This window comes from Geospiza fortis, unplaced genomic scaffold (genome assembly GCF_000277835.1).
Source record: "Geospiza fortis unplaced genomic scaffold, GeoFor_1.0 scaffold7, whole genome shotgun sequence".
NCBI lineage: Eukaryota > Metazoa > Chordata > Aves > Passeriformes > Thraupidae > Geospiza > Geospiza fortis.
In genome coordinates, this window is record NW_005054344.1 from 4,895,948 (window position 1) to 4,908,874 (window position 12,927).

Consider the following 12,927-nt stretch of genomic DNA (forward strand, 5'->3'; position numbering starts at 1 on the left):
CTGATTGTGTGCTAATTACCAGTGTTGCCTGCTATTTGTGCAAAGCATTTTGTGCAGTGCTGGGATCACAGCTCTCTTGCAAATTCACCTGACTGAGATCACTCGGGCTGGGTTGGAGCAGAGGGAAGAGTTGTTTTGAGTTTTCACTCCCAGCCTCCTCCTAAGTTCCCAGATGCTAACCACAAAGAACAACAAAAACAACAAAGCAAAAACAAAACAACAAAAAAAAAACCTTTTATGGATGAAACGGATTTGGGTGATGCCTGTTCTCAAAAACTAGCAAAAACCCAGAGTTGACTTGGTGGTAAACAGCATAACCAAACCTCCTTTGCAGTATGACCGTTCTGTTAAATGTGTTCTCTAATAGTGCTTGCAACAGACTGCGACTCTGGCTCCAACTCTGAGATCTCTTACTTCATCCAGAGCACCGATTTTTCCATCACACGTCATGGAGTCGTCAATTCTAACCAGAGGCTGAACTTTGAGCGAGCCAACCACATGTACGAGTTTGTGGTGATCGCTGTGGACAGAGGACACCCCCCTCGCACGGGGACGGCGTCTGTGCGCATCCGCATGGCCAACGTCAATGACGAGGCTCCCGTCTTCTCCCAGGCCCTGTAAGGCACCCTCAGCCCCTGCTCTGCTCTTAAATCATGCTGTTCTGACATGTAACCTTAATAGCACTTGGCTACATGGTCACTTGTTGTTTTGTGCACCTTTAAGTACCAGTGAAATTGAAGGGTAATTTCTATATAGAAAGGCTTTATGAGTTGGACTTTCATTTCTAGATTGTATATTAAAAAAACATCATTTGTGATACCAGTATATTGACTTTGTAGAGAGAGAACAGAATGAATCAAAGACCTATCTATACAGGGAATGATTATGACTGACTCCCTGGTCTCAAAGTGATTATTCATGTATAAATAGGTGACAAATAAATATGGTAGTTGTGGTATTCACATACCCTCTGAACAGAGAGAAGCTGTGAGACAAGCAGAGAAGAAGGAAAACACAATTCTTATCTTGCTCGCTGTGCCTGTGTTGTGCTAACATAGAGTGCAATATGGAGATGGTTTAGCCAAAGTGAGGATGTTTTGTTCCCTTGGCCTATCAGGGCCAAGAGGTGTGTGTGTGTCAGACTGTCATGGGACAGTCACGGGAGAATCAGAGATGAGTGCAGTGTGAGCAGTTGTGAGCAAGAGTGAGTGCAGGGCAGATTCAGTTTAGCTACAATGTGCATAGTGTAGTATAATAAAGCAATTAATTAGCCTTCCGATGATGGAGTCAGATGCATCATTCTCTTTCCCCTTCATCGGAGTCACCTTTGATTTACAATAGGTAGTTAGCAAACTACTACTAAAATTTAATTTTGTCATCAACAGATTGTATTGTAAGCTAATTTCATGAGCCCGTTTAAGTCTGCTTTTTCTTTCCTGTCCTCAATCAAGACAATTTCTATTCTTTGCACAATTTTGAAGTCTGAACATATTTTAAATATGAAACATACATATATTTATTTACAAAATTAAATACTTTTTTACATTCATCTCTGTAGTATCTGATGCTTTCCATTAATATATAGGGGCATAAGAAACATTGCATGGCAGATACTAGTCCTTTTACTCAGCTTTAGTAGATAGATGATCCTGTTTTACAGTACAACGTATTATGGTGCACATTGTTATCCTCCAAAGGCTCCTTCAAAATTATGTATACCAAAAGTACAGGATTACAATCCTAAAATAAGTACCAAATGTTGAACAAAGAAGACCTAAGTCATATCTTGAACCAATTTAAGATTCCATGGTTGCATGCCCAAAGCTTTAAAAAGCCATTCATAATGAGTTCTTACTGTTGCTGATGGTTAACAGGGCAATGGTTATTCTGATACTTGTGTGCTGCCCCTGCTCCCTTGTGTCCATCAGTTACAGGACCTTCCTTTCGGAAGATGCTGGTCCGGGCACCTTGGTGGCTACTGTTCGGGCAGAGGACCCTGATGGAGACGGGCTGCTCTATCTGATTACAGGAGGCAATGAGGAGGGCAACTTTGAGCTGGATAGCCAGAAAGGTAAGGAAAGAGGTTTTAGAACATAGTTATTTACTGTCTAATATCTATTGACTCTGTCCCACCTGTATGTCAAGAACCATGAGAAAGCACCATATTTATATAATCTGTGAATGGGGATGCTTTGTATCAGTGAGCGTTAGTTCTTTGATATGATGGTTGTTCTTCAGCTGTCAGCCAAAATTTGGGATCCTGGTCCAAGCCTGTGCAGACTAAGATGATAAATTACTGTGCTTTGCAACCAAAATACAAACTGAGCCAGCAATACAGTGACGGAGAAATCTGATGCTCACTTGATTTTGTGTGTTTACAGAGTAAATTAACAAGACACTTTATGCTTCCAAATTCAGGTATCATTAAACTCCGCAGAAACCCACCACCCAGTCTGAAAGGGCCACAGTACATCCTAAATGTCACTGCCATAGATGACAATGCCTCGGGGGGACCCACTCCTCTCAGCAGTTTTGCTGAGGTTATTGTAGGAGTTAATGACGTTAATAACAACAAGCCTGTCTTTAGAGAGGTAAGATGTCTTTCGGCAGATATTCTTTTCCATCTAAGCTGTAAGTGGGGTAATAGAGTCTCCATAGCTACTGGTGGCTGCTGGTGGGCTGAAGGGTCTGTGTGTGCAGAGCAGAATGAACTTGTAAGTGAACAGAAGACTTACACTCCTAGAGGAAGTGTGAAATCTTCATCCTCCTTTTTCCTTCCTCTCCCTTAGAGATTGATTTCTTCGTGTGCATAAGTAATAGCAGTGATTTCCTTCCAAGTTTTTCCCAGACCTGTTGGAAGAAATATTGACACTGTGCAGCAGATTCACGTGACTCTGTGTAATATTTAGGGTCGGATGTTTGGGTGTGTTTTTAGTGCGCTTACTACAGTGACAGCACCTGGGTTCTGGAGAACCAGCCTCCGGGCACGTGTGTGCTGCAGGTGGAAGCCTATGATGCAGACCTTGGCATCAATGGAGAGGTGAAGTATGGGCTCATGCACCGAGATGGAGCTTCCCTAGGCTTCAGCATTGACCCAGACACAGGTCAGTAGCTTCAGGTTACTAAGAAAAAATGAAAATTGTGCATTGTATTATAAAGAAAATGCCGCTGTATCAGTATGTTCATGTGGGCTCATGCTTAACCATGTAACTGCAGGGTTAGCTGTGACAGTTTGTAGGATAAATACTGGAAAATGCTCAGGGTATGTAAATACCCATGCACTTAGATTGGATTGGATTAGATTCGATTAGATTAGATTGGATTTAATGAAGGTTGTAGTGATTCAAATCATAGTAGCATAGAATGGTTTGGGTTGGAAAACAGCTAAAATATTATTTATTTCCAACACCCCTGCTTTGGGCAGGGACGCCTTCCACTAGACCAGGTTGCCCAATGCCCCATCCAACCTGGCCTTGAATACTTGCAGGGATGGGGCTTCCACAGCTTCCCTGGGCAACCTGTGTTGGGCAGTGTCTCACCACACTCACAGTAAAGAATTTTGTCCTATTCTAAACCTGTTCTCCCTCAGTTTAAAGCCATTACCCTTTGTCCTATCACTACATGCCCACAGACCCTCTCCAGCTCTTGTATAAGCCACCTTTAGGTACTGGAGGGTGCTATAGGGTCTCCCTGGAACCTTCTCTTCTCCAGGCTGAAAAATCCCAGCTCAGTGTGTCTTCACAGGAGAGGTTTCCAACCCTCTGATCATCTTCATGTCCCTCTTCTGGATTCATTCCAACAGATCCACATCCTTCTTATATCAGGGGTCCCAAATGCAAATTAAATAGGGAAACCAATCCCAGTTCAATAAGAAGATAAAAATGTGTTCTGTATCACTTGTCTTCCTATTTGGATCAAGAGTAGCTATAAAAATGCAGAGCAGAAAGTGTGATCTTTACAGGTTAAGTTTATTCTTCCCTATGATGTGTCCAGAGTTCATTTCTCATCTCATGCACAAATAGGAGATCCAGTGCACTGCGGGCAAAACCCTCATACCAGAACAGGGCAACGATGTATTTATATACGATTTATTTCAAATGAAGATGTTATGTAGTTGTTGATTGAAAATAGGAAAATGGGATATTGTTATGTCCAGGACTGTGCAGGAGATTGGAATGGACTACAACAGAGCTGAAGAATTCCGAGCATAGGAGAGAAACAAGTCTAGAAGTGGCCTCAAGAAGGCCAGTTCGAAATCTGCTAACCAGAAAAAAATAGCTGAGGTAGGGAGAGACTTAATTAGTAGGGAGGAAAACCTGAAGATTTGGAGAAAATGGTTTGATTTATCCACTATAGAACTTAACCCAATTTTAATCTGTTCAATGAGACAGCCTCCAACTCCTGTAGCAGAGGTTACTTTCGTCATGTCACTTGTGTCTTCTGTGCTGTGACTCTTCCTCAAAGTAAAAATGGGCTGATTCAGTTACTTGGACTAAACCTAGAGAGGCCCTTCAGTGAGAAGGAGGAAGTCCTGTGCTCCATGAACCATAAGATAACAAGATACTCAGACTGAGCTTCTTATCAGGGCAGCAGGAAAAATGTGGCATGTGAGGAGAGGAGAGACGAGAGAACTGGAGCTGGTCTAGTCCAAGAATGCCTTGCAGGGTTGGTGAGGATCGAGCTTCATGGCTGTGCTGCACGCAGTCAGAGCTTCCTTTTGTGCAGGAGTTGTGCAGGTTGGTCTCAGCAGATTCAGTCCTGAGGCTGTGGCAGGCAGCACAGGAGGTGTCTGTGTTGGCAGGAGTCATCACCACCACGCAGAGTTTTGACCGGGAGAAGCAGCGGGAGCACACTCTGTCTGTCACTGCCACGGACCAGGCGCAGGAGCCACTGATCGGCGTGTGCCAGCTCACCGTGCTCATCGCCGACCTCAACGACAACGACCCCAAGTTTGAGAACAGCCGCTACCAGTGTGAGTGTTACTGACTGCTTGTCCAGGGCTGCCACGGGAATTTGTTAGGAGGTTATTCCTTGTAACAGTGGTCAGTCTGTTAGGTGACCAATCTTCCTTTGTTGCCCACTAAGCCAGTTACTGTTTAACCCATCATTAGTAGAAGTGAGCAGAATTAACCAGTGCTCTTTAGTCACTGCAGTTCTCTTAAAAACATTTACATACTCACTCCTAGAGATGAGGCAGATCTGATCCCTTCTCTTTGCAGCTTTTCTCTGCCCAGCTTTTTTCCACACTGAATTTTTATTTGATGTCCCAAAACAAAACATGACATCCTAGCTCGGAAATCCTCAACCCTGACCAGAAGTACAATTGTCATCTGTGTCTCTTTAGCATGGTATTTCTGTTTGAATAGACTGAAGTGGCATTTATGTCTTGTCAAACAGCACAGAATCCTTGGTTTCTAGGCTGCCTTTGGCTGGGAGCCAATTGCTGCTGTGTCTGTCCTGCTGAGCTAGCTTTTCCCATTTGACCTGGTGACAGTCCCTTTTTCATCCCCACATGATATGCTTTACATCAGTCTTTTGTTTAATTTGACTTGATGCTTCTCCAGTAGAATCCTGCATTTCATTACACTTGGACTCTCTACATTTAATGTCATCCACAAGTCATGAGTATAATCTCTAGCTGTTGGACTGGAACAGGTCCTTCCTTGCATAATTGCTTGAAAATGGAAAAAAAATTTGTTGCTGATGCATGTGCCAATAACTTAATTTTGGAGGTTTTTTTCCACTTGTGTGGAAATGTCATGGAGGGCAAAGCAGTGACCAATACCCTATTAAAATGAAGATGGCTTATAAGAAAATTGTCTTTAACATCAAGATGCCAGCATTTTAGAAGGATTCAGAAATAAGTTGGATGTTTATATTTTAGGGGTTTAACAAGAAGTGACCTACTGGGAAATATGCTAAGTATACATCCACACTTCAAAGTTATGTGCAAGGACAGAAGGAAAATTGTGTTGCACCTTTTAAAGTATCTTGTAGTGACTAATTCTAAGTGCCAAATTCATTAAAATGTGTAGATTTGGAATAGCCATTTCTACAGTCTTAACCAGTGTCTTCTGCAAACCTGGCCAAAGCAGCACTGAGAAGTTGAGTAGGAATGATCCTTCTGGAGAGAAATATTTTTGAGTGGAGCAGACAGTCCTGAGGTAATGTTTGTGCAAAGATGAACCTTTCTATTCTACCATCACATGTGTGCTTCAGGTGAAACTGCCCAGGATTCTTTTTCAAAAGCTGTGAAGCTGAGAGGTTGCATTTGTAATTATGGTGGCTTCAGCACTTTGAGGAGCAGGCAGATTTTTTTTCTTTTTTCTTGAACAGAGGGTACTGGCAAAGGTTCTGAAGAAAGACAGCTTTTTGAGATGGCAAACCTGCAGATAACAAGGTCACCTTATGCCTAGCACTTTCCCAGTGTCTCTACATAAGTAATCAATGCTTGAGCGTCACAGAATTAAAAATAGCTTTTTCCCTAACAAGATCAAAGGCCATTAGTCATAGGTTTCTATTCATCCTGGAAACTGCTGGTTCTTTACTCTCAGCACTAGGATGTTGGTTAAATTCCTGATTTAGCCATGCATCTTATCATCTGTCTGCAAAACAGACATTAAAGAAATGCCAAACTGTAGTAGGGATGGTGCAGTAAATGTTAAAGTTGTGTCAGAAGCAAGCAAAGCACCTGAAATGAGAGACTACCACCCTTCCAAGTAACTTTGTCTTTTTTATTACAATGCAATTTAACTGAATTTGGCTGTTAAAGACAGCATAAATACACAAACACACACACACACACACAAAAGCCTAAACACAAAAAAGGAGAATTTTACAGTGATTTATGGCAGTTAATTCAATTTTCATTAATATCTCTTAGTGCTGGTAAATCTCTTGTGATATTTGTCTGTTACTTGTCTGTTACTGACGTACCAAAGACAAGAATCCCAGGACAATTAAATGACACAGGGACAAGTGAAGCCAATTAAATCTCAAATTACTGCTCATAGAGCAAGTGGTTGCTGCTGTTTAAAGTTGTACTGCTCCACTACTACACACTGTAGACATTAAAGGAGAAGACCAAAACAGAAAACATGACTGCTCCATAAGTAGTATGCAGTTCTGATTATCCCACATCAAAAATGCTAAAGGACGCACATATAAGGGAGATCAAAGATATGAAACAGTTTCTGAACAAGACACAAATTAACAGACTGACTGGGCTGTCTAAACCCAACTGCAACAGCTTTCCCACTGTCAGTTTTAATACACTGAGCTGGTGGAGCCTTAGTACAAGGAAACAGCTCAAAAACACAATCAGGCAAGCACACGTAGCTACTTGAAAGAGAAATTGGGACTGGATGGCTGAGGATAGAGGGAAGACCTGGACCAAAAATCAGTGTAATGTAAAGATGAGTGTGGAAGAGAGACAGACAGCCGGGATGTGATAGTTTCATATGAAACTGTGCTTCACAGAGTGGAGGGGAACAGGAAATGACTGCTTATGATTTCCCATCATTTTGTTGGTGTCCCTTCCAGAAATCAGGCCTTAGGAAGACAAAATTAATTATTCTTCTGTGCAGTGGGCTCTTCAAATGCATGACTTTGCCACCAGATTTTTAGATGACAATTATGTGACCAAGTTCAAAGAAGGATTGGTTTCTCTAGAACTACAGGCAGTAAGACACGACCTCTGACACAGGCGGATTTCTGGGAACAGGGAGTGAAACTTAAGGAAAGAGACGTACATAAAATGATCCTTGCTCTTGCCCTGGGCAGCTGTTCCAAAACACTGTGGGGCTGGAGGCATTTTTTCTGTGATCTGAGTCTTTGTGCTTTGCAATTACCTAGTGCCTCCCACTGGCAGTGCTGCTGGCACCACTCATATTCAAGACTAATTCAATTCACACAGAATTCCCTTCGATACCAACCTGCTTTTATCATTAGCTAAGCCCAGCAGGCTGGGCTGTGATCCAAAGCAGTGGGCATGTGAGCTGCTGTGGTGTTTGCCAGCACCACCCTGGAGTGGCACCAGTGTCAGTAAATGTGCATCACCAGCAGCTCACTTAACAACCCAGTGTGGCAGGGGAGAGGGAAGGGGAAGCTAAAAGAGGACTCTAGACACTGTTGGTGACAGTACTTTATAATCTGCTTCAGTACAGAAACATTTAATCTCCCATGAAGGGAACAATCACGTTTTACAGAGGTATTTCTTTACAAATACAGCCTGCTAAACCAGAGCAGACCTGCTGACAGTATCTTTGTCTTTCTAAAGACTTCCTCAGCGAAGACACTCCAGTGGGGACGAGTTTCCTCCGAGTTGCAGCTCACGACAGTGACCAGGGTGTGAATGCTGCTGTCACATACTCAATGCTAGAGCATCAGCTGGAATACTTCCAGATCAACCCCAGCACAGGCTGGGTGTATGTGAATTGCCCACTACCCCAGGTAATGTGAGAGTCCAACCCCTCAAATCCATTGCAGAGGGTTAGTTGCAATAGTTTTCAAGCATCCTGTGCCTCTGTTTCCCAGACAATGCGCATCAGCCGCTATATTGTAGCGACAGATGGCGGGAACAGAAGCAGCACCGTGGAGCTGACGGTGACTGTCACCAGTGCACTGAGCCAGCCACCCCGCTGGGAGCAGAGCTCATACTGGGTAACCATCCCCGAGAACACCATTCGTGACACCAAGATTGTGGTATGTTAAAAGCTTGATTACTTCCCTCCCTCTTCATTTCCACTTCTTCCTCTGTTGTGCTCTAAGTCAGACGTTCGTGGATGCCCACTCTGCAGCCGTACTGCATTGCACTATGCCCTCATGAGCCTTCACTGCTCTGTACCCATTAAAGTTTCTCAGGTGTACCTGTCACAGAGTAGGGTGGCATTTCAGCTGGCAGCAGTTTTCCCAGTGAATTCTTGCAGTAATGGCCCTTGAGATGTGCTTCCACAGGAGCAAGACTTATGTGCTGCCAGAGAAGGAAATTCCTGTGTGTTCCCTCCAAGAGCCAGCTCACTCCTCCATCCTCATCCTCAGTGGCCTTTGTATCTGCTTGTGTCTTTCTTAAAGCTTTTCTCAGTTTAGCACAAGAGCATGGAGTGACATAGTTTGCTTTAGACTCTTCTAACTCAAACCAATTCCTTTTTAACCCATAGAGACTTAGTCTTCTGTATATTGCCACACAATTCCTGCCTTCCTCCTCCTGCATGTAATATTGAAGCACTTGGAAACAATTTAGAGTTTGAGTTTTTCTTCTGTAACTTGCTGAGTAAAATGTACAACTCAGTGGAGAAATTGTCTCCTTATGGATCAGTTCTGCTTTGGAAGGAGGAGAGAGGAGGGATTTCCTTTAGCTGTGCTGCAGTTCTGACTTGGAACATTTACAGGCAGATAAATTCCCTGTTGATTAAACACCTGCACCAAACCTAGATATTGTAAAATAAAACTCATCTCTGTAAATGTTGCTGTTTTGTCTGTTACCCGAGTCATACAGGCGGGTATGTTCTTGGAGAACACATGTGTGTATGTTTCTGCCATCAAACTCAACACCTAACACTTGCAACCCCGTGCTTCATGAATGTATGTGGTGGCTCTTTTCTTCTTCAGACCATCAAAGCCACATCCCCTCTTGGTGATCCCAGGGTTACGTATAACCTGGAGGAGGGTCAAGTTCCAGAGACTAACATGCCAGTTCGTTTCTATCTGAAGCCAAACAGAGCTGATGGATCTGCTTCTCTTCTAGTCGCTGAGCCACTTGACTTTGAGACTACTAAGTTTTTCACCCTGACAGTCCGGGCACAAAACGTAGCAATGACTCCTTTAGCTTCCTTTGCCACTGTTTGTGTGAATATAACAGGTAAGCTTTGCTGCTGTACAGAAAAATATTCTTATTATTTTTAGTATAATGCCACGAATTAAGGTAACATCCATGAAATGCCAAGCCACCTCAGAATGCTTTGTACATTTCTATACTGTAAATAGTTCTGCAGTCATTAAAGAGGTCTGTCTGAGGCAATTCCTAAGTACAGCCATCAAATGTGGAGATGTGATAGTGCAAAAATGAGCTGCTTGACTGTTTAGACAGCACTGTGCCTGGTTCTGTAAAGGTACTTAGAAAGGTTTTCTTTTGAAAGGAGGAAAAATCTAGTACTTGTTCCCAAGCTATTGAAAGGAGATGAGTATTACTGAAAATACTCTGTGCAATAGAAAGCAAAACAGCTCAGATAGGCTAGGTTTGTGTTGGATATCTGTTTAGGGGTTTTTGTTGCATTCAGTATTTTCCATTGCATACTGAGATTACAGACACGAAACTTATCCTTATGATAAATGCAATTTTCAAAAATTTGATCCAAACCTCCTTATATCATAAGGTTCTGTTCCAGTAGATCCACATAAAACTATAAATCTGATATTAATCCCTGTTTTTGCAGGATTAGTGGAGTTACTTTTGTTAGGCAGACATTCAAGTGAAAATATGAATAAATGAAGTCTCCAGCAAAAACATTTGTCTTGCCCACTACCATGGAAATGAAAATGGGGTAGTAATTTGAAAGGGAATCCAACTTTCCTGCTTCACTTTATCATAGCATTGTCCTGTCTTTCACAATCCACCGATGCAAAACCCCTCCAGGCTGTAGAGCAGGATCTGAGCCTCGTTGTAGTTTATGGATCCTGTCCCGAAAGGTTTTTCCTGTAGTGCAGTTATTGGTACCAGAATTTGGCAGAAACTTTATTCTGCTCACAAGAAAAAATCCTTTTTCAGTAATTTAGCTGTGGATGAAAGCCCTCCTGGTCCTGGCATTCACGGACTTAGTATATCTCTGGTCAAACCATTAGCCACTATCTCAGCTGGGATTAGGCCACTGTTTCCCAGAAACAGCCCAGTGTCTATAAAATGTCTCCTGACTGCCACCATGAGAATGGGAAAACCCAGAGCCGGATTGCTTATTACTATAATCATTATAAGTTCTTCCTCCAAGCAAAATACAACTGTGGGGAAAATACCAAAAAAACACAGTAAACAAAAAAGTTTTAAAATATTTTCTTACCATGATCCTCATCACCTCCTTTTTCAGATGTCAATGACAATGTTCCATTCTTCATGTCTTCTAACTACGAGGCGTCTGTGCCAGAAGGAGCTGATGTTGGCACATCTGTGGTTCAGGTGTTAGCTATGGACTTGGATTCTGGCCTACATGGAGAGGTTTGACCTTAATCTAGTTCTTTTCCTCACCATACTGAAGCTGTGGTACCGTAATTAGTGAGAATGTGCAGGGTAATGAGCCACTAGCAGTTCTTACAGCATTTGTCAAGCATTTGTGTGTCTTATGGCTGGTGTGCATCTCACGGGATGCAGGCAGGGAAGATGCCAGAAGTGTTCTCAGGGTTCTGCAGCGTGGCAGCTCATCCTGAGCCAGCAACCACAACAAAGCACTGCTGCATGATTCTCAGGGCTGCTTCCATGATAAAACAAGTGGATGTGGCTGCAGGACATGTTTTCAAACTCTTGCCTCTTTAGCTCATTTTTTAATTGACCATCAGTGATTATTGTCAGTTATGCACAGCCTTTTAAATATGGTCGATTAAACACCATCATTGGTCAAACCAGCATTTGACCATCATAGTAATAATGACCCAAACCTAGGAAAAAGCAGAACTCTGAAGGGAATTAATGTGAATAGCTTTCATTGGTGGAGGTTTTCATTTAGTCAGTCTAATTGAACAGGACCCAAATTATTAGCTTGTTTGTTTGTTTGTTTTGGCTTTGTGGGATTTTTTGTTGTTGTTGTTTTGGGGTTTTTTGTTGTTGTTTGTTTTTGGTTTTTTTTTTTTAATCAGAAGCACAGTGAATTACTAGAAGCTGAGGAGACACCAGGGAAAATGCCAGTCCATACATTCTCTCTCCTATAATTCATGATCTTTCTTAACTGCTTCTACTGTTGGAGATTAGATACTGGGCTTGATGGGCCTTGATATCACTGGTACAGATGTTCTTCTGTTTGAGAATTCTGCACTTTATATATCAAAATAAACAAAAAACTTAGAAAAATTATGTTCAGTTGATCTGTCTTTCCTCAGTGTTGCTACTTTGCAGACACAACCAGGAGGCTGCTGGGGAAGGGGGAGGTCACAGCACTTGGACATACAAACGGAAATTGAAAATGTAACCCCTTTTAACTATTTCCTTTTTAGGTTCACTACTTAATATTAAAAGATGCTAATGAGGATTATCAGTTCTTCACCATTGAACCTGAGACAGGAATTATTTACACCCAGGCATCTTTTGACAGAGAGAAAAGAGCCTCTTACTTGATTGAAGTTCAGTCTCAGGACTTATCAGAATCTGCTAGACCTGGTGTTCATGGGCAGCCCAACACAGGTAAAACTAAGAAGGAATTCTATATTGGGCTTTTTAATTTTCATAGGCTTGGCAGGTATGTGAGCTGTTTGGAATAATGCAGGGTATTTCACCTCTGCCTTTTCTACTCTGTGTGTTCCTCTTTCATGTCCTTCTCAGACACAGCCTACGTGAGGATTTTTGTCAGCGATGTGAACGACAACGCCCCGGCATTTCCTCAGTCAGTGTATGAGGTCAGCATGGATGAGGACAGGGAGGTGGGAAGTCCTGTTGTGACAGCAACAGCAGATGATGAAGATGAGGGTGAGTGGCCCCTGCATGTCCTTTTAAATCCTTTTCATGTTAATGTGTGTTTGTGTGTAGGGCTACTTCCTACATGGTCAAACAGCTCTCTGCACTCAGGAGACAATTCCACATTTCAAACATTTGGAAAAGTAGGGAGAGAAGTTCTGGGTGCATGTGAGTGTTTTCTTTAATTAGGGGCTCAGGTTTGTAGTGCAAAGGTTAAGTTAGCTGGCAATGTCTTTGGGACAGAAGTCACCCAGAGTCACAACACTGCTGTAACT

At 42.5% G+C, this 12,927-nt stretch overlaps 1 protein-coding gene across 1 annotated transcript in view; it reads left to right on the forward strand.

Annotated features, from left to right (window-relative positions):
- The window catches only part of LOC102032385 (neural-cadherin-like), a 42,939-nt gene that overhangs the window by 5,520 nt on the left and 24,492 nt on the right, over positions 1-12,927 (forward strand). Inside the window, exons 5-15 of the mRNA XM_031058522.1 lie at positions 368-617; positions 1,929-2,071; positions 2,419-2,591; positions 2,936-3,104; positions 4,802-4,972; positions 8,279-8,451; positions 8,536-8,703; positions 9,610-9,859; positions 11,079-11,206; positions 12,196-12,382; positions 12,521-12,664. Of these exons, the coding sequence (XP_030914382.1) occupies positions 368-617; positions 1,929-2,071; positions 2,419-2,591; positions 2,936-3,104; positions 4,802-4,972; positions 8,279-8,451; positions 8,536-8,703; positions 9,610-9,859; positions 11,079-11,206; positions 12,196-12,382; positions 12,521-12,664 (1,956 nt within the window). The remainder of the gene's footprint in view (positions 1-367; positions 618-1,928; positions 2,072-2,418; positions 2,592-2,935; positions 3,105-4,801; positions 4,973-8,278; positions 8,452-8,535; positions 8,704-9,609; positions 9,860-11,078; positions 11,207-12,195; positions 12,383-12,520; positions 12,665-12,927) is intronic.